This window comes from Camelus bactrianus, chromosome 19 (genome assembly GCF_048773025.1).
Source record: "Camelus bactrianus isolate YW-2024 breed Bactrian camel chromosome 19, ASM4877302v1, whole genome shotgun sequence".
Classification (NCBI taxonomy): domain Eukaryota; kingdom Metazoa; phylum Chordata; class Mammalia; order Artiodactyla; family Camelidae; genus Camelus; species Camelus bactrianus.
In genome coordinates this window covers 39,503,197-39,524,395 of record NC_133557.1, presented here as the reverse complement: position 1 = coordinate 39,524,395, position 21,199 = coordinate 39,503,197, and the positions used below count along the sequence as shown (strand labels likewise).

Here is a 21,199-nt window from a genome sequence, read left to right as displayed (position 1 = left end):
TTTACTGTATACGAGCCCTTTGCCAAGGACTTGACGTAGAATATCTCATGTGGTCATTACAGCCACCTGTGGCAAATGGATTCTAAGATTCTCCCAAGATTCCCAGTGTCCACTGTACGCACAGCTTCTCCCAGGTGTTCAAACAATAATCTAGGTTTGAATATGTTGCAAAGAGATTTTGCAGATGTAACTAAGGCCTCAAATCAGTTGACCTTAAGGTAGGGAGACCATCCTGTTTCGCCTGACCTAGTCACAGAGGTCTTTTAAATCTGGGTCTGGAGGTCCCATATGGAGGAACTTAGAGATTCAAAATCAAGAAGGACTTCGCTGCTTTGAAGATGCAGGTGGACATCTGGCAAGTATTGCAGATGGACTCTAGGAGCTGAGAGTGACCCCAGGCAACAGCCAGCAAGGAAACGGAGACCTCAGTCCTGCAGCTACAGGGAACTGGATTCTGCCAACAACAAGAAAGAGCTCAGCAGTGGACTTCTCTTCGCAGCCTCCAGAAGTCAGCCCATTGATGCCTTGATTTCACCCTTAGGATACCCTGGACAGAGAACCCAGTCACTCCATGCAGACTTTGACCTACAGGACCATAAGCTAACAGACAGGGGTTGTTCTGAACCCTGAAGCTTGCGGTTGTCTGTTGCACAGCCATAGGAGACTGGTGTACCAGCCCCTCCAATGTCAGTGTCTTCACTTTAGAGATGAGGGGGTTGAGGCTCAGAAAGGTTAAATGACCTACCCAAGGTCACAGAGTGTGTAAATGGTCGAGTCCAGGTTGGCACACAGGCAGCTGGTCCCGTGAGGGTGACTGCCTGTGGGAGATGGAGTCTGAGATGCTTCTGAGCCCCCTGCCCCCTTGTGAGCACACCTTGTCCAGGTGACTGTCAATATGATGGATGGTCACTTCCTAGATTGGGCGAAAGATTTTTTTGTAGCTCTAATTAAGATATTTAATCACTTGAGCTCAATAAAAAAGAGAGGGTGGGGCTTGAGCTCTTAAGAAGTATCCACGGGTTAGAGGTGGAGAAAGTCACAGAGATGTACGCTTATTGGCCTGGAAGCAAGGAAACATCTGTGTCCTGATCGGCCTTTCGGGGCCACACAGCAGGGAATCGCAGGTGGCCTCTAGGAGCTAAAACTGTCTCTAGTCAACAGCTGGCAAGGAAGTGGGGACCTCAGGCCTAGAATTGCAGGGAACTAGATTCTGCCAACAACCTGAATGAGGCTGTAAGAGGATCCCGAGCTCAGGTGAGAACCGCAGTGCTGCTGACACCCTGACTGCAGCTTTTAAGATCCCGAGCAGAGAACCCAACTCTGCCAGGCCCGGACTTTTGACCTATAGAAACTATAAGATAATAACACTTTTTTTTCTAAGCTCTGTGTTTGTGGTAACCTGCTTTGCTGTAACAGAGAACTAATGCACTGCGAGGAGGGCAGAGTGTTCTCCTTTCTTCACCAGGTGGAAGAGGAGGGGCTAGGACACAGCCATCCCATTTCTTGATGTTGATCTTTGATTAATCAGGAGTGACCCTACCTCTGTGTAACTCTGTTTACCCATAGCGCCAAGCAAACTTCAACTGTCCAGGTCTCCCACCCTTCTCAAAACCTGACTTTATACCATGTTGATACTTAAGCCCTGGAATTTAATTCACTTATTAGCAGCAGCCACTGTTTTATGAAGATCCTGATATCCCAGCCTGTACTGGTGAGGCTGTTGGTTGATCTTTCAAAAAAGCTGGAACTTCACCCCCATTGCCCATCAGGCTGTATTTACACAGGACAGCCCTCCATCAGCGAAAACAGTATTTCCCTGCACACCAGATCTCTGAATGTTTGTCATCTGTCACTGAGGAAGCAAGTTGTATTTATCAGAATCCATTCATTCTCCCAGGATCGCTGAACACGGGATAATCTTGGCTGCGTCAGCTGCCCTAGGACTGGTAGCCATGAAAGATAGAGGTTGGCTGCAGATATTCCAGACCTACTTTGCTATGTAACCCTCTTCAGGGGCAGTGGATATGATGCTGGAAAAGATTAATAGAACTTATGCCATCATGTTTATGAGGCGTAAAACCCCCAACTGTGGATTAATGGATGTCTTGGTGAAAAAAATACATCTTTACTCCTTTATGCCTTGATGGGTGAGCTAGAGTTGGCATCAGTGGAAATATATGGAGAGATTGCCTTTAGAAGGTCAGCTTTTAAAGGACTTTTTGACCTCAAAGTCAATGAAAATAGATTTTTGATTGTTGACCAAGACAGCTGTAACATAAGACTTTCAACCTTTAAAAAAATTCCTATTGAGGAATAGCATTCAGAAAAGAATACAGATTCTAGATGCACAACTTCATCATTTTTCACAGACTGAACACATCCATGGAGCCAGCACCAGATTAAAAAGCAGAACCATAAACATCCCCCTCAGTCCCTGTTCACCCACCCTCCCCCCAGAGTAATTTACTACATTGACTTCTAACACCACAGTTGATTTCTCCTATTTCTCTGGCATGTTTGGACTTCAGAGAAATGGAACCATCCAGTGTGTACTGTTTTTTTTCTGCACTCATTCACTCAGTAATTTTTGTTTATGTAATTCTGTGTAGTTGTAAACTTATAATATCCCATTGTATGATTAGATCGCTATTTATTTATCCATGCTACCACATGTGGGCATCTAAGTAGCTTTCAGTTTGGGGATACTACAGATAACGCTGCTGCGAGCACTGCAGCGTGTGTCCTTTATGAATATATATGTACATTCTACCGGCTATCTGCCTGGAGCTGAGATCGCTGGGCCACAGGGCATTGCATTTTCAGCTAATTTAATAGATGCTGCCAAATAATTTTCCAAAGTGGTTGCACCAATTTGTACTCCCAAAATCAGTATGTAAAAGTTCTTGTTAATCTACATCCTTGCCAATACTTGATACTGTCTTTTCACTTTAAAAAAAAAAGTGTTTAAAACTTTTACTACATCACAGTTACAGGCACAATCGTTCCTTCTGTTGTGAAACTAATAAGCACCCTCTATGAAAACACCAGTACTGGGCGCGGCGGCCAGTGGACTGGGCCGAGTATCACTGGCTAAGGTGACAGCCGGTGACGAAGAGTGATTCACCCCTTTTATGTAGCTCTTTTCTACTTTGCAAAAGCACCCAGGCCCTCCTATTACTCTGTTCTCAGGCCTTCAGGCAAACGTATAGGAAAGCCTGATGTTCTTCCTAAAGAACATTTCTTGGTTCCGAAACTAAACACCCTTGAAAAATACCTGCCATATACTTACCTTTTAGCCAAGTCTGTTTGCCTTAACATGTACCCTGCAAACATTTACACAGATCCTATTATAGGTCAGGAGTGACGCCTTGATCTGGAGATACAAGCATGAGTACCGCTCAATTCTTCATAAGGTTCTAGTTTAAGGTGTGATGAGAGCTACAGTTAAGTTGTTAATTCCAAAAAATGTTCAAGTTGCCTTTTGTATTATTTGCAATTACATTTCAGCCTGAGGACTCATCCAAGTTTACTGACAACTTGTGCATAAAAAAAAAAAAAGAAGTTTGACTCATTTTTAGTGTAAAAGTTTCTCTAATGACAAAATAGTGCATATGCACACTTCAGGAAGTTCACCAAGAAAGAAGATGGGCTGGGACCAATGAAAGTTCATCTTGAAGGAAGTCACTGGAATCTGAGAAGCCTTGATGGGTTACATGCCTCCAAAAAGAAACACTGTTCATTTGTTGCCTTTCGTTGTGTTCTTCCACGCGATGCTCAGTGAGTTGGTACTAGAGGCTCCACCAGTTGGATTTAATCAGGGAAGCAGTACCTGGTGAGTGATGTGGAATAAGGGGTTTATGAGAGGGATCAGAACTCACACACCTGTGGGAGAAAATAAGGAGGTTAAGTGTCCAGAACCTGATGAAAGTCTCTGGGAGGCCATTGCCTCTGCATCTGACCAGGCCCGGAGCCTGTCAGCAGGGCAGGGGGTCAAGGGAAGGCTGGATACGAAGTGGGAGAGAGCAGGGACCAAGTGTGAGCCTTGAGGGTGAGCCAGAACCCACAGGGGAACCTGCCCTGTATGTCTGCCTCTCACTGCATGGACCCCCAGAGCTGCAGGAAGGAGCTGGTGCCCAGCCTCAGACTCGGAGGCCCAGCCTCAGACTCAGAGACCCAGCAGGAGCTGGAGGAGCTGTGGGCCCACCTGCTACTGCACACCCAGGTGAGCCACTGACGAGCATCAGTGTACACGACCTGCTGGGAACCTGTGCCCAAACCACCTGCCCAGGGCCATGGCTGCAGCTGCCCTGCTGCACTCCACATCTCATGGAAATTTCTGTGGCCAACCCTCAACCAGATCTTTTCAGAGAAATGAAATTCCAGCTTAACTAAGTTGACATAGTACAAAACTACCATAGAGATAGACTCTGAGATTTGAAAAAAGGAGAAGAAAAGGAAGAGGAAGAGGAAAAGGAAGAAGAGGAAAAGGAAGAAGAAGAAAAGGAAGAGGAAGAGGAAGAAGAAGAAAAGGAAGAGGAAGAGGAAAAGGAAGAAGAAGGAAGAGGAGAAGGAGAAGAAAGAAAAAGAAACTATAAAGATGATCTAATGTAATCCTTTCCTTATGATAACTGGGGCCCAGAGAGACAGTGGCTGGTCCAATGTCACAAAACTCATGACAGGCCTAGAGGCTTAGTCCCCCGTGTCTCTATCTGGGTGACATCACAGAAAGAACACTGGATGTGAAGTTAAGGTCCCTGAGATTTTGCTGCTATTTAACTTTGAGGGGAAAAATTACTCAAGTCTAGATTCCAGTATTCCTATGGGAGAATGGCACATGGGCTCGGCCCCACGCATTGAAGGGGCTCAGTGAATATTGATGAATAAATGAATAAATACAGTCTCTCAAGACCAACCATTTTACAAAATTGTTCTATTGCCTAACATAAAAGAAAATGGGGGGAGAGTACAGCTCAGTGGTAGAGCACAAGCTTAGCATGCACAAGGTCCTGGGTCCAATCCCCAGTGCCTCCTCTAAAACAAATAAATAAATAAACCTAACCACCTAACCCCCCCCCCAAAAAAAAGTTTAACAAAAAAAAAAAAAAAAAGAAGAAGAAGAAGAAGAAGAAAAAATAAGTTCTAAAAAAAAAAAGGAAACCATGCCCTGGAATCTCAATAGTGAGGGATTCCCGTATATTCTTATGAAATTTATCTGGGGCTAGAATGGATCACCTGGGTCCTTCCCCCTTTGCAGAAGCCAAGTTTCCAGTCTCTCAGCCATGCAGTAATTAGACTTTCTGCGTTCTTCTCATCAGCCCACTGACTTGTACGTGACCCATTCAGCCTGAGTTTTTCAATAGGAGTCGATACCACATAGCTAGAGAAGCAAGGCTCCAAAGAACGGCAGTAGGAATCAGCTAGAGGAAGACACATAGAAGATACCTAACTATGCATTTGTACGTTTTGCTCACGAATCTGAAATTTGGACAGAATTCAACAGGAATGGCTCATCTCCACTCCTTGTGGAGTTACCTGAACTAGATCCAAAGCCAGGAGCTGAAATCATCTAGAGACTCCTCTCTTTCTGCCAGGGCTACTGGCTGGTCCTTCGACCCATGGATTCTCCAGCGGTCTCTGCTTCCTGGTGGCGTGATGATTAAGAACAGGACTGAGCCTCCCAAGAGGACCAGGAGGGAACAGTTATCACCTTCCATGACGGGGACTCAGAAGTCACAGATCATTTCTGCCAGTGTTACAGGCACCCCCAGATTCAGGAGGAGGGAATGTAGATCCCACCTCTCAATGAAATGACTACATTTTACTAGGAACCTGAAGGGTGGAGTATCTTGTTGCCCGCCATCTTGGAAAACACAGTCCATCACGTGATGATCAGTTCCCACAAGGACTTGAGAAACACAGAGCTCATCAACTAAATGAGCTCTTATCCAACAACGACCCCAGAGAAAATGTTTATGTGTATGATATATAAATACATGCATATAGGCATATATAACAAGTACTTGGCAAGGGAGGTTAATTCTTGGATTCAACTTGCTTCCAAGATATTTTTAGTGTTATGCCTAAGGGTAAGGGCAGGGAACTGGGCCACTCAAGTAATTTAAAATAAAAGTACTTTTTCCCTCATCATCCATCTTCTGTCTGGGAATAAATAAATAAAAAAATCAGGCTGCTGAATTTTGGACCCTTGTCATTTCCATGGTAACTAAGCCTACAATGCTAAAAGGTGGATTATAATTCTTTGCAATAGTTAAGAAATCTGTGTTTAGTCCGTGTTGTTTAAAAGTGCATTTCATAGCAGTGGATAACATCACCACTAACCCACCCCTTCGCTAACACACAGAAACATACTCACACACATACATGCAATGTGAAAGTTTTTTTAAAAAATCCCATAATTCACAGTAAGTGACCAGAAAAATAGGGGGAAGTGAGTACCAGTGAGGCTGTCCTGCTTGTTCCTAGATCAGCTTTGAACCACATTTACTTGTTTTGATTTTGATCTTAATTAGGTGGCTTTAGACAGAATCTGATCATTTGAAGCCTGGAGAGAAAAATCAACCATCACAGGTACAGAAGTGAGAATAATTGCTGTGTTTGGAAACTACAGGTAGTTCAGTGTAGCTGGAGAGTAGTGTATGTTGAACAGAGAATCTTATTTTTAATGTTGGAACTTTTAATTATGAAGTATTTCATATATGCATAAAAGTATAGAGCATAATGTGATAGCCATGTACTGGCCCCCATAGTTAACAGCTATTACCCATTTGGAATATTTTTTCTTGAATCTCTTTTTTCCTAAGTAAATAATGTATTAACTATTCAGTTAAAGCCTTACCTATTCATCACACAACCTTCCCTCCCTCCCCAGAAGTCATCATCCTCTGGAGTTCACGGGTGACCTTTCTAGTGCTTACAAGTGAATCCTACACTCTGTGTCTTTGTGCTTTAAATTTTGTGTATAAGTATTGCTGGGTATAAGCCCTTTTGTAACTCAGCTCTATTGCTCAACATTATGAGTCTTATCTCTAGCCATGGGGCACAAGCACACCCTAAGGAGAGTGGAGGCGAGCATTCCGTATTGCACAGATGGTTAATCACTTATTCAACTCAATTTATGGTTCACCTAGAGAGTGAGTTGACGGTGACAGTTTTTGCGTGTGTAGGAAATGTTAACTGCCATGCAGACAGGACCGGACACCAGAAACTCAAGTGAATACAGGGAAAAGAAAATAGAGTTGTTTGCACTGGGGTCCATGTATTTCTGAAGTCCATGTGCTTTCTCTTATGATCCGCCCAGTGGGAACAGTGACTGGGGCTGCACGGTCTAGACGATTATACCTTAGAAGCCCAGTGACTGGCCAGCAGGCGGTCTATCCAGATGGGCATTTTGACTTGTGTTGCATCTCTGAGCTTCCGTCAGGGACCCCCGCTGATTCCTCATGTCCTAACCCTCCGTCTCCCCTTCCCACCCCTGCGTATCTTCTCTCATGCTGGGAACTTTGGGGCTTGGCTCACATCACTCTGTTCCCTGCAGGCTGAGAGAGCTGAAGGGCTGGGTGGATGACATCCACTTGGGTTCCTCCCTGTCCTGCCCCGTGCATACCCCACTTCTGTTCCCTGCGGCCAGGACAAATGCCACACTTGCTGTTCTATTCAATTGCCAGTTGCAGTTTGATGGATGTGGAGTCATTTTAACTTTTTGTGAATTGTTAAAATAAAGGAACTGAAGGGGAGTTTGTTTTCAGGGCCCAAAACTGAGCCACTGATTTAATATCAGATATTCAATAGCTAGTACGTGTACTTCATCTCTCTTCTCTGTTTGCCATATTACTCTCTGAACATCTCGAAGAAACTCTTTACATGCAGGAGCTCTGAAAACAGAGGAAGGAGACTGTGCACACATTTTACTTTTGAAGTGGCATTTACTTATTCAGTAATAACCTGCTAGATTAAAGTTATATTGACCTCATGTACTGTCAACTAATTATATTTTATTTCTGCTGCATTTCCAAGTGTGTAAAGCTAAAAGCAAGAGACTGCATGCAAATTACACTGCGTGAAGCCTTTTAGGCCATGTTCAAATACTAACAGGCTCAATAAACATATTTGTCTAACAAGCGTAGGACCAAGGCTCTTCGTTTACTGACATACTTTATTGTCATTCCGCTGAACGCTTCTCGTGTGGCTGTTTTATAGAACATAAAGTCTAGATGTCCTGTTGGAATCTCAGATCTTATTTATAGCTTGCTGCAAAGTGGCTTATTGTCATTTAGTATTTCTTATTTGATTTATATAACATTGTTCCACCAAGTTGCCCATGGGTTTATTTACATAAAAGGTGCACACATACACACACACACTGAACTTCACTCGGTGCTGTCATGCAGTTAGCAGTAGAGTGTGGGAGGCTCTTCTGTTTGTTTTTCGTTCTAAGATCATGTACTGGGCAGGCAGTTGCCATATTTCCTTTCACTCTGAGTATCTGTCGCTTGCCTCTAGGTCGATCGGATCATCTTCTGTGTCTTCCTAGAAGTCGACTTCAAAATCTACAAAAAGAAAATGAGCGAGTTTTTCCCTACAGGTGAGTAAAGCAATTTGTTTCCTTTGGCATTGGGAGTTGAAGAAGTGAAGGCACCACTTATATGTCTACTACATTGTTTTGCCTCTTACAGAATGTTACAAATCTGATTTCTATACACCAGTCACACCCGGCAACGCGTTTCTTAGTTTTTAAGATCTAAAGGAGGTGATGGGTAACCTAGGCTCTTGACTTCTTCCTGCTCCCAGGTCACTGTGTTGTCTTGGGGAAGTCATTTCATCAGTATCAGTTCCTCACATCAGAAGGGAAGCCTGGACCAAACAGCATTTCCCCTCACCCTAAATTACACAGTCCTTGTTTGCTTCCCTACACTTGTGAGTTGTCCAGGCCTGTGCCTGCATCCACTGTGCTAAATGTGTTGCAAATTGTAAGAAGCCCATTTATATTTGTTGTTACAGTTCGAACTGTTCTTGCATTCCATCCCTCTTCTCCCGAATTTTCTCCACCCAAATTGCAGTGAGGATAGCAGTCCTTTCTAGGGCAATCTGAGAAAGGTAGTCATTCATCTTATTTCACACTTCTTTTCGGAAAGTAAGAGAAACCTCCGGGTTCTCAAGGAATCTTGAGTAGCTGATTCCTGTCGATTGAACATGCCATCAGCTGGACTTGGTTCATTTGAGTAGTGCCCCTCTCCCGCGGTCCCTCTCCCAGCCTGTGAATGGCTGAGGCTCCTCTAATACCTTGTTATTTTTATGATGCCATTAAAGTTGCCCTAAGCACTTTCTTCAGCCATGGTAAAGGATGGCTTCCAAGAAATTCCAAGCTACTGTGAGCATTGTTGTTGCCTGCCTTTCAGAGAGATTTCTTTTGAGGTTTTCACGTCTGTCTAAAGTGGCTTTTCACATAGCTGGTGACTCTGGTAGGCAGGAAGGAGCAAATTAAGGATGCTGGTGCACATTCACCCTCTGAGGCAGCCTATCAGAGCCCCACAATAGAGAGGATGCCCCACCCGCCTGCAGATCACTAGGACGCAAAGCTACGGAACAGCTACAGCAAACGGCTGGAGATGCTCAACTCTGTGCTCATGATCAAAATGGGCTAGGTCCTCCTGGGTGGTTGGAACTCCTCTCTAATTTTATAATTGAAAGGTGAATCTGCTAAGTGTATTAAATTTGGGCATTTACAGTATTTTCCTAACTGGACCATAACATAAATCCAGAAAGACTACCATGTGATGAAAGAATCTTGGTTGTGATCTTTTTTCTCATTCCTTCTCTTCCTCTTTTTCCTCCTTCCCCTCCTTGTCTCATTTTTATTCATTTTTTAAAGCAGTCCTTTGTGTTTTACAGAATTTAAAGTGCATAATAGCTGTTCAGCAAGTAGATGTTGATGTGAGTTGAATTTAGTAGATTCTCCTCCCCATAATCTGATGGTTTTTTCTGTCTCAGTCTCCTTGTTCCATCTTTTCTCTTTATGTCCTACATAATCACAGTGAGCAGATTGTGGCTGCATTTCTGCATTTTTAAGTATTCTTAGAAAAAAGTGCACATTCATGTAAGAAATGCAACTTGCTATGGTGAGTGAGTGTGTCTTGCCAGTATCACAACATAATTGATAAAGTTTTATAAATTTTGGATTCCTTGATATGCTTGGAAATAATGACATCATATTCATTTTTATGTCTTCTAAAATGAAAACTTGTTTTCACTCTAACATATGGCTTAAAATAATTGCATAAATACGGTCCATTGCTATTAAAACAAATCTATCCATCTGCAGTTGTTTGCAATGATGCAAAGCCAAAAATCATACTACAAGTTTTAAAAATGGGACAGTTTTAGTGGTCTAGAATGTATTAATAACTATGCAAATAAATTATTGTTTGAAAATTGCTACTTTAAATACATCCAAAATGCATCTTAGCACTCGAGTGAGTGAAATAATAATAAAATCGTCCTCAGTTTCACATCAATGCTTTGAATCATGCCGTGCTCATGAAATTATTTCCAGTGCATATTTATAATAGTAAGTACATTCTTAAACTAAATGTCAAAATCCACCAACATCGTTGAGTATTTCTGCAATGCTGAGGCATCAGCCATTTGTAAATTCTAAATATGCAAAATGAAATAAAGGTGACTTCTAATGGAATATGTGACTGCTAATATAGATGATATGCATTAACTGTCCATAATTTGAATTTATGCTTAATTCATTACCATACCATCTTTGATTAGAATGTAACTTTTCTGACTTGCCATAATTCCCCCTAGACTGACTGCAGAGTATCTCTAACTAGTCTTCTTAACTCTTCCCAATGCAATAATGATTGTAGTTTAGAAAAAACAGTTATTTTTATATTAAACCAAATTTCTGTGTTTTGGGGTACTTTAATCCCATGTCTGTAAATTTCATAATTGAGAATCTAAGACCGAATGTGTGAGAAAACAATAAAAGACCAGAAATGATCATAATAATAACATATGTAATATAATACATAATATAATATGCATGCATAGTAACTATTACCTAATATTACTAATGGAAATCATAGCTGACACTCACGGATTCCTTCTATTAGCCATCAGATACATGGGCTAAACCAGTTCATCTTCACAATGACTCTACGAAAGTTGGCACCACATCAACCTTACTTCTTCAGTATGGAAAATGATGCACACTTTAGAAAAGTGAAGCAGATGGTTAGGAGACAACAGGGCTATGTTTTAAAATTGAGGATGGTATCGTCATTGCACAGGTGGTGAGAGCATCTTCAGAGAAGGCTGGGGTCAAATTCTAGGATGCATTTGGAGCATTGACGAAGTCTTCCTAGTTTCCACCTGATGTCCATCACTTTTCAAAGCTGCCATGCTTCTCTTTCTTTTCGTATCTGTAAATTTCATCATGAAACATTTTCTAAGATGAGTCAAATTGGTACTTCATCAGAGACCTCAGAATCAAATTCTGTCCAAATCATCCCGGTGGTGCGGTGCTATTATCTGCAGGTCAGGGTCACCAGGAAGCCAAAAGGACCATGGGAGAAGACAGAAAAGTGCCTGTAGAAGTAACCCAAGGCTGACATAACCAAGTGCCATAGACTGGATGGCTCAGACAACTGAAGTTTACCTTCTCACAATTCTGGAGGCTAGAAGTTCAGAATCAAGGTGTACACAGGGTTGGTTCATCCTGAGGCCTCTGTCCTTGGCTTGGAGATGACCATCTTCACCCTGTGTCTCAGCGTGGTCTTCCCTCAGTATGCCTCCTTGTCTCGATCTCCTCCTCTTGCAAGGGCACTAGTCATACTGGGTCAGGATCCACCGCAACGATCCCACCTTAACTTAATTACTTCTTTAAAACCCTGTCTCCAAATAGTCACGTTCTGAGGGACTGAGGGTTAGGGCTTCAACATATTGAATTTGGGCGGGGACACACTTAGCCCATAACAGGGTCCATCATAGTAATGAAGTAGGAACTTCAGAGGAAAGAAACCAGCAACAATTTTTTTCAACAGTTTTTTTATCTTTCTGTGGGTGAAGCACATATAACTTCTCCTTTCCAGATGAATTATTTGGAAGTCTGCTGTGGCAGCTTTATGGAATTACCATACAGTTTGGTTGCAAATAATTTATAGTTACAGTGCATCATTGCATAGCCTACAGCAAATAATATTTGTATGATTCAACTCAGAAATCTCTTTATTCTTTACATAAGAGTTTTGTATTTTTCAGTGCGTAGGATTTATTTTGTGTTATTTTCACCTCATGTTAAAAAAAACACACAATTTCTGGTCTCAAATATGGAAGTCTATATTTTTATCAGAATCTAAGTTCTAATAGAGAATTAAGGGATTTTAACTTTCCTCATAAGAACAATGTCAAATTTAGTTTTGAAACTATATCAAAGAATCCTGACATTGGAAACCTGAGAGAGATCATGGTGAAACCGCCTCCCTCCCCCACTTCAGGGAAAGCCCACATTTGTTTACTGCAGGGCTTCTCAGTTAGGGGTGAATTTGCCCTTCAGAGAACATTTTGAGACATTTTCGTTTTTCACAACTGGAGGAAGGGAGGGGCTCCTGGCATCTCCCCAGATGCCAGGGGTGGGGCTAATTATCCCGTGATGCACAGGGCAGCCTTGCACGGTAAAGAGCTGTCCAGCCACAGACGTCAACAGTGCAGAAGTCGAGAAACTCTGTTCTTCCGTAACCATCTCTCTCTTCCCATAGGCAAACTTTGCCTTTGGATTGGGTTTATCTCTGCCTGTGGATGTCTTACTCAAGCTTATCTGTCTAGCTGGATTTGAAATGCATGCTGTCAGCCTGACCTCTGGCTTCCCTGACTCATGACCCTCCCCTGGTCTAGACTTCTGAGTTTGCCCTCGCCTCATTCACTCTGTACCCGCAGATGTCTATGTGTTGACTTCTGTTGCCCACCAACTGCCTGGTTGTCCCAGCCTGAACCCACTCCTGGTATCATTCATCTACTGTTACCCAGGAAATCTAGTGTAATAGTCTCAGAAAATGTGATTAAATGTTATTTTGGTTTTATATGTCTAATGATTAAGTGTGGTGGTGAAGGCTATATACAGAGCCAGGAAGAATGAATTCATCAATTATTCTCTCTACGTATTTCAAGCAAAGTTTATTACTTTGTCTAAAAGTTTTCACTTTTATCACTGACCATTGGTCTAGTGACCATTGGTTTATTAACCATTGGTTGATAAAATTACCTTGTAATCTTACAAATATATTCGATATTAGAAAGCTTCAATCTCCTGCTGGTATCCAAGCTAAACTGACTCATTCACAATGGAAACAATTATGACTAAAAAAATTATCCATATTCTCTTTATGTTTTGACCCTGAAAGCAATTAGATTTGTCATATTTTTTCCCAGGTAGGAAATTTAGATAGCTTATATACAATAGTAATGTAGGCTCATGCATTATTTTTTATATATATATAAAATATATATTATATACAATAGTAATGTAGGCTTATTAATATGATTAAAATATGTGTATCAAATAGTAGCTAGCTGAGAAAGCCGCTAAGAGGAAAATGACTTCAGGAAGATATGCTCATCTCAAACCTGCCACTTGTCTCTCAGAGGAAGATTTGCTTTAGACAGAAAGTTTCCTTAGTGTTTACAAGTGTGACTCAAAAACTATTTGAGAAAACCTCATAGAAAAGAGGGTGATTTTTTTTCTCTGTTCTTGATAGGTACTGCAAAATCATGAGCCATTCCAACTGCTAATATTTGGGGGTCACTTCTCAAGTATAATGTAAAATGATAAATTTTATTCAGTTGCAAAACTATTCAGTGCCCTAGAAATGAGCTTGGGAAATGGTACACACATATAGAAACACATGTATGACAAGTGTTAAATTAGTTTTAGACAAAATGAATGCATATAGGAGTTATAAATAAGTTTATAAATTATAGACCTTACTAGAGATGCTTTTTGACCTTAAATATAGATTTTATTTGTTGTACATAACACAACCATTTGAATGAAAAAGTCAAAACATGAGACAAGTTTGAGAATTCTACCTTGGCAACCTGTTAAATATTTAAACAGATCACAGTGGCTGGCTAAACTGCATAAGTTTTGTTCAAATATTGATGGATATGTTATTAATTTATTTTATTTGCATTTGCAGACATATTTAGGTTTTGTGCTTTTTTTTTCCCTTCTTAGGCATAACTGACCATAAAGAAAATCCAAACTATAGATTTTGGGGAGAATTGTCTTATCTTTTAATATAGGCTTATTATTTTCTAAACAAAACAAATCAAGAATCTTCTCAGTCAGGTTTCAGTTATTTTGACCTCCTTATGGTCTTCCAAACATGAATTAAATTGTATTGATACAAATAGATTGTTCATTAATTTTCCTGACCATGAATTTCTGTCATTTATTTCTGTCTAAATTATATACACTCTTGCAAGGAAGCTCCAGCTTGCTTTTTATATTATGATTTCTTTTTTGACCTCTGTCTTGTCTCACCAATGAAAAGATAAAGTTTGTGGAGAACAGAAACCATTTATGATATTCTGTTGTACTTCCATAATCAGGAAAATTTCTAAATATATAGTGTTTATTAAAGTAAATTAAAAACTGCGATGATCTTAAGTTCAAATACTGTTTCACCAAAACCTCAGGTGAAAAGTCTTTTTTTCCCCCAGATGTTGTAAGTATTGTTAACATAGCTGGATGAAGGTATAGCCTTTCTTTTCATATATTTTTCACGTTTCATCATAAGGAAAGAATATTTCTCCAGAAATATTTTTCTAAAATTATATCCTCTGAAAAACGGACATGATTTTTTTTTAAAACCTTTTACCTGAATCTGTTCTTCAAAAGCTAACAAGAGAAAGTGCAGCCAGTCCTTCACATCCATGCATTCCACATCTGTAGAGTCAACCAATCATGGATTGAAAATATGAAAAAAAATTCAGAAAATCCCTAAAAGTAAAACTTGAATTCACTGTGCACTGGCAACCATTTATATAGCATTTACATTGTCCTAGGTATTATTGGTAACTTAAGGATGATAACTTAAGGATGATTAAGTCTATTGGAGGACGTGCCTAGGTTATATGCAAGTAATGCACCATTTTATATAAAGGACTTTGGCGTCTGTGGATTTTGGTATCGATTTGAGGTCCTGGAGCCAACTTCCCTCAGATACTGCAGGATGACTGCATTCACCCTGCCTCTTCTTCATCCCCCCTTTTCACTGATTTTTTTTAAAGTTTTTCTCATCCATCATTGTAATTACATGCCTACTATGTGGCCAATGCTTTGATCACTGCTGCATTTAAAATACAGTTCTTATAAGATGCCGGAAGTGACAAGCATTACACAGAAAAGTTGGAAAACAACATCAGCAAATTATCCAGCACTGAACTGAGACAGACAGAGTACCAGGAATTCTGAGGCAAACACATATGAGGACAAGGATGCTTAAGTTTCACGAAGAATGTGGCACTTGCAGCGACCTTTCAAGCATGAGCAGGAGCAGAGAAGTGATGCTGAATGTTGTGTGAGTGACGCAGAGGAAGGAGGCCAGTTGAGGTGGGAGAGTCTGTGAGGTAAGTAGGATGCGTGTATCCAGCTTGTAAGTCCTTGACTGGGAAGTACTGATACTCGTCACCACTTAGGAAGCAGCTGGGCCTAAAGGTCAGCCTTTTAGTGGGAGAGGAACTTGATAGATCCTGTATTTAAGAAGCATTAATTCAGTTCTAACTAAGAGACTGGCCTCCCAACCATAACCCTGCAGAGTAGGTCCATCATCTGCTTTTATTAGGATGGTAATGAACAGAGGCTGCAGAAAACTCAGTAAATTGCCCAACGTCGCATAGCATGGGTATCTCTGACCTCAGATCCTTCCTGCTGTGCAGTGCTCCCCCCACAGCAGTCCTGACAGTGCAGACGGTGGTTGGAAACTAGGCTTTCTGCTGAAAAGGCCGTATGCCATCTCTTTGTAGTAACCCACACATCCTCTTTCCTGCCTCCTTGTATCACTCCCCAGTCACCAGCTTCCCAAAAATGCGAATGAAGCACGAGGTGCCATGATCTGCTAAGGTCTGCTTCACTCTTGCCACGTCAGCCCAATGATCAGAAGACAAAACTTGGAGACAGTGTGGGTGACAAGGGTGGTGAAGATCTGGAAAACATAACCAGTGACTCATGAAGAGTTTGGTACATAGTCAAAACCACCTTTTTGTAGGGGGAAAACCCCTGGATTTGTCATCCTAATAAATAACTTATGTTCCTCTTACAACCATCTTAGAACCACGTGACTTAGTCCATTTTGTTTGATCTTTTCCACACTCCAGTTTTGTTGTGTGCGAACACAGTAAGGGAACTTTTCCAAATAGAATGAATAAAAATGTAAATATACAGAAAGGTGTCTAGACCAAGGATCTTAAATTTCAAAATAGGCATGTTTATTTCTTATTATAATTTTAAAGGAGTTATTTCAATTATTGTGACCATCTTTTAAAATATATATGTAACTTCTTAAAAATATATATAACCAAATAAATACATATGTATAAATTCTTATATAAAGGTAGTACAGTTTTGTAGTAAAAGACAGAATCCAAAAGAAGAAAATACAAACCATCTTTTATCCTGCAGTTCAGAGATAAATTAGATTTTGTTGTTTATCCTTCAGGTCTTTTAAAATGAAAAATGAAAACAACCACAAATGCAGTCTTATAACCTGCTGTGTGTCACGTACCACAAGTCAGGAACGGTTTTGCTTGTCATTATATATTCTTTCATAATATAATCTTAATGGACCCAATGTTTACCCAAAACCAAATTTTTGAACTGCGAAATTATCATTGCGAATTATACTCTGTTTGTTGATGAACAACACTTACAGGAAAACATCTTTATAGGTAAATATTGGTACACATCCACAATTTTTTAACAATACTATTCTAGAAGGAGGTGTTAGTTTTTCAAAATGCATACAAAATCAAGACACTTCTGATAGTAACTGTCAGATCCACCACAGTGTTTGCAGCCCTGCGGGTGAATACCATGTACTGAACAACTGCAGGGGGCACCATTCCCAGAGTCAAAATATAAACACTGACACTTCACACTAAGCAGCCTGATCATCTCAGTTCTTAGTGGTATAACAGAGAACCATAAACAGGAGTCTCATTAATAGCAGGCGTTTATCTCTCACAGTTCTGGAGGCTGGAATTCAGAGATCGGGGTACCACATGGTTGGGTTCTGGTGAGGATGCACTTCTGCTTTGCAGACACCCATTTTCTCATTGCATCCTCACATGGTAGAAAGAGAGAGCTCTTGGAGGCCCCTATTATAAGGGCACTAAGCCCATTCATGAGAGCTCCACCCTTGGAATCTAGTTGCCTCCCCAGGTCTCTACCCCCTCAAACTGAGGGTTAGGATTTCAATATACGCATATTAAGGGAACACAAACATTCAGCCCATTGCACTGAGTTTGCATTCTCATGAGTAGCATATATGTTGACTTTTCCCCTACTCTTCCCAAAGGGATTTATTCTCATGCTATCATTTTTATACATGAAATAAGCTAATTGATGGGTAACAGGGTGCATTTCTTTTGTTACTAGTATAGTGAATCCCTTTTTTCAGTTATTTGTTGTATCTCCAAATGTCTTATGTGAAATTGCTAAGCATATGCTTTACACATTTTTATTGACTATATTTTTTATTGATATGTAAGAACTATTTGTATATTAAAATCATTAATCCTTTCAAATGTATATTGCAAATAGTTCCCCAGTTTGTCATTTGTCATTTTTGATATTATTCTTTTATAACCAGAATAATGAGGAAAGGCAGAAATAAAGACAAAAGAAAGATGAAAGAAAGTGTAAAAAAAGAAAAAAAATAAAGAACAGAATGAATGAAGGGAGTGGAGATGGAAGAAGAAAGGAATGAAAGTTAAAAAAAAGAAAGAAAGAAAAAAGAAATTCTTTTTAATACAAGAGAATGAAGTTGAAAAATGAAAAACTCAAGACTTTGATTTTAAGCCTATGTACTTGATCCCGTAGGAAATCACTTTATTTCTTAGATCTATTCCTCAGACACTTTCTATGCAAAGCAATTTACTTTCTGATTTGCTAAGTGTGGTAGGACGAAAGATGCTTTAAACCCCCCAAAAGATACCTTAAACTCCAGAATCTGAGAACATGTTATGTTACATCACAAAGAGGAAATAAGCTGAAATTAAGGCTTCTGATGAGCTCATCTTAAAATAGGGATGACATCCTGGATTATCGGAGCCGGCCAATGGAATCACAAAAGTCCTTAAAAACTGGAAGAGGGAGGCAGGCAGAAGAAGAGAGTCAGGGAGACATGCCTGTGGGAGAATGTTCAGAGATGCAACATTGCTGGCTTTGAAGATGGAAAGAGGGGGCCACAAGCTAAGGAATGTGGGTGGCCTCCAGCGGCTAGAAAGTTAAAGAATCAGATCTCCCCTGGGCATCCAGAAAGGAATGCAGCCCGGCCAGCATCTTGATTTTAACCCAGTTACATCCACATGGGGCTTCTGACCTACAGAGCTGTAAGGTTATACAGTTGTGTTGTTTTAAGCCACTAAGTGTGTAGAAATGTGTGGCAGAAGCAGCAGTAAACTAATCCATCAGTTGTCATTGACTAAGTAAAAGAAACAAGAAAAACTGTTTACCCACTCTGAACTGTACAGTTTTTTTTTCAAATGGCACATTTAGTGTATAGAAAAATCTACAGAGTGAAAAAATTCACAATTTTCTTTAATTATGAATATTTACAGGGACTTGGCACTTTTGTGTGCATTTGTACCCTTCTAACGTGTGGATCACATTGATGCTTAGAATTACACAAGACATGCTCTCTATAATGTGACATAAATGAGTTGACTGCTTTCTTAGGAAATGGGTGCTAACCATTTCCACTTGATGGGCCTCAAAAGCTACAAACACATTTTGCCTTCAATGAAAATCCAGTGAAGTGTTGCTGTAACCAAGCAACCTGAATGCTGGAACAAGCAGCAGGCAGAGACAGAAAGCAATCTGTCTCTTCAAAAGCAGGGGAGGATGTGGCAGGTGTGTGGCAAGTGCTGATAAACAGCAGAACAAATAGAGACCTGGGGGCACAAGCCTTGAGGAAGCAGAGTTTGATCTCATTAGGAAGTTCTGATCAAACAGAGATAAGACAAAATGCTCCTGGGAGAAGGGAGGATGCTGGAGGCATCTTTACAAAGACCCCTACAAAGTGCTTTTGAAAGATCCTTCGAACATCCTGGGTAGACTGGTTTCTGTTCTACAGTTGAAAACATTGAGGCAAACAGGAAAAAAAAAATAATAATAACTTTAGAGGAATAGTATATGAATGAAATAATTCCTAATAGAACACAGAAGTCAGAATAAACATAAAAGTCAACAATAGAGTAGATGAAAATCCTCCAGCCTATATTCCACTTTATGTACGGACCTAACGTCTACGCTCAGCCACATGTCTTTGAAGAGCTGTCTGTCTCCTTCCCTTGCTGTTCACTCTGTAATTCTAGCAGTCATGCAACGACCCCTGCCCTGCTACCACCACTGCCCTTGCTGAGGTTATCAAAACCTCTTTGGTGGGTGGAGTGTGGTTACTGAAACCAGTGCACATTTGATGATGACTTCACGTGACCCTTGGCAGCCTTTATCTTACCAGACTGGCAGCCTTTATCCTGTTGACCACTCTGTTCTCCACTTCTCTTCCTGCCAGTCCCCTCTGGTACCCTCACTGCACACCGCCATTTCTGGCTGGGAATCCCCCAGCTGTCTCCAACTCAACACATCTAAAACGAAATCCAAAATCTCCCCCATTCCATCTGCTCCCCATGAACCCTGATCTCAATAACTGGCAGGTACCATCATGCACCTAGTTGGTCAAGCCAAAAGCAGCAGAACCATGATGTTTTCTAAGCAGTGCCTTTTACTGATTTATTTATAAATTAATGAGACTTGAGTGTTCCTCTTGACCAAGGACCAGTTGGGAGGAAAAAGAAGAAAGAAAAATAAAAAAGTGTGGCTTTTTTTTTTTTAAATTTCTCCTCGCCCTCTCAACCACCTTGCAGAAAATAGACTTAGCAATTTGTTAGGTTCAGAGGGTCCTGGTTTTCAACTTAATGGCAAGAGCCCCACTCTGTGAAGACTTCCCCTTTATCAGTCATTCTTCACTTAGAATTTCTGATTTGTCAAGTTTCCCAAGAAGCCATGAGGATACGAATATCTGCCCTACTTCATGGAAACCCCCACAAGCTTAGAGCATTTTATTCTTGCTAATGATATTTCCTTTCTCTGCAAATGCAAATTGCTCCTAGAAGCCCTGGGTAATGCATTATTGAAAAGATAAGGGATACAGAAGAAGCCTGGGGTATGAAATCAAGCCTAAAGAGAGAGGACTTGGGAGCACACAAAATAAAAGCCAGAAGATCACTGTGATTGCTCTGCTTGACAGACTTGCCTGTCTGTGTGGGAGTCACTGAAATTTTGACAAGGATATTGTATGATCTATTTCAAGTGCCTGTCGTTTTGGTTTATCCCCCCCTTGGGCGTGCAGAGACTGCCTTAATAGCCCACAACGGTAACTTTTTCCTTTGTAACCCACTCCTCCTTTTTCCATGCAGCCCAGAGGCCTCTTTGAAGCTAGAGCTGGGCTGCACACATGAACATGTCCCTTAGCCACTCTAAGGGTCCTGGCCACGGACCATGATAACCATGCTATCCAGCCATATGATAACTGGGTGATTTTAAGCATAGAGAAACCATACATCTAAAAACGAGAATAAGTCTTCCTTAATCCCAGCAACTCAGTGCTGCTTAGACATCCAAGTTGGGTATATCCAACTTGGATATAGAGTGAGACATCGCCTATTTTTTTAAATTTATTTTTTATTGAAATATAGTCAGTTACATTGTGTCAGTTTCTGGTATACAGCACAATGTCCCAGTCATGCATATACATACATGTATTAGTTTTCATGTACTTTTTCATTAAAGATTATTATAAGATATTAAATATAGTTCCCTGTGCTATAAAAAAAGAAATTTGTTTTTTTATCTATTTTTATATATGGTGGTTAACAATTGCAAATCTCA

General features: G+C 40.6%; 1 protein-coding gene across 3 annotated transcripts in view; it reads left to right on the top strand.

The window, feature by feature from the left end:
• The window catches only part of MACROD2 (mono-ADP ribosylhydrolase 2), a 1,883,327-nt gene that overhangs the window by 1,700,906 nt on the left and 161,222 nt on the right, over positions 1-21,199 (top strand). For all 3 annotated transcript variants that reach the window (XM_074347853.1, XM_074347852.1, XM_074347851.1), the window contains exon 9: positions 8,521-8,602. In XM_074347853.1, coding sequence (XP_074203954.1) covers positions 8,521-8,602 — 82 coding nt within the window. The remainder of the gene's footprint in view (positions 1-8,520; positions 8,603-21,199) is intronic.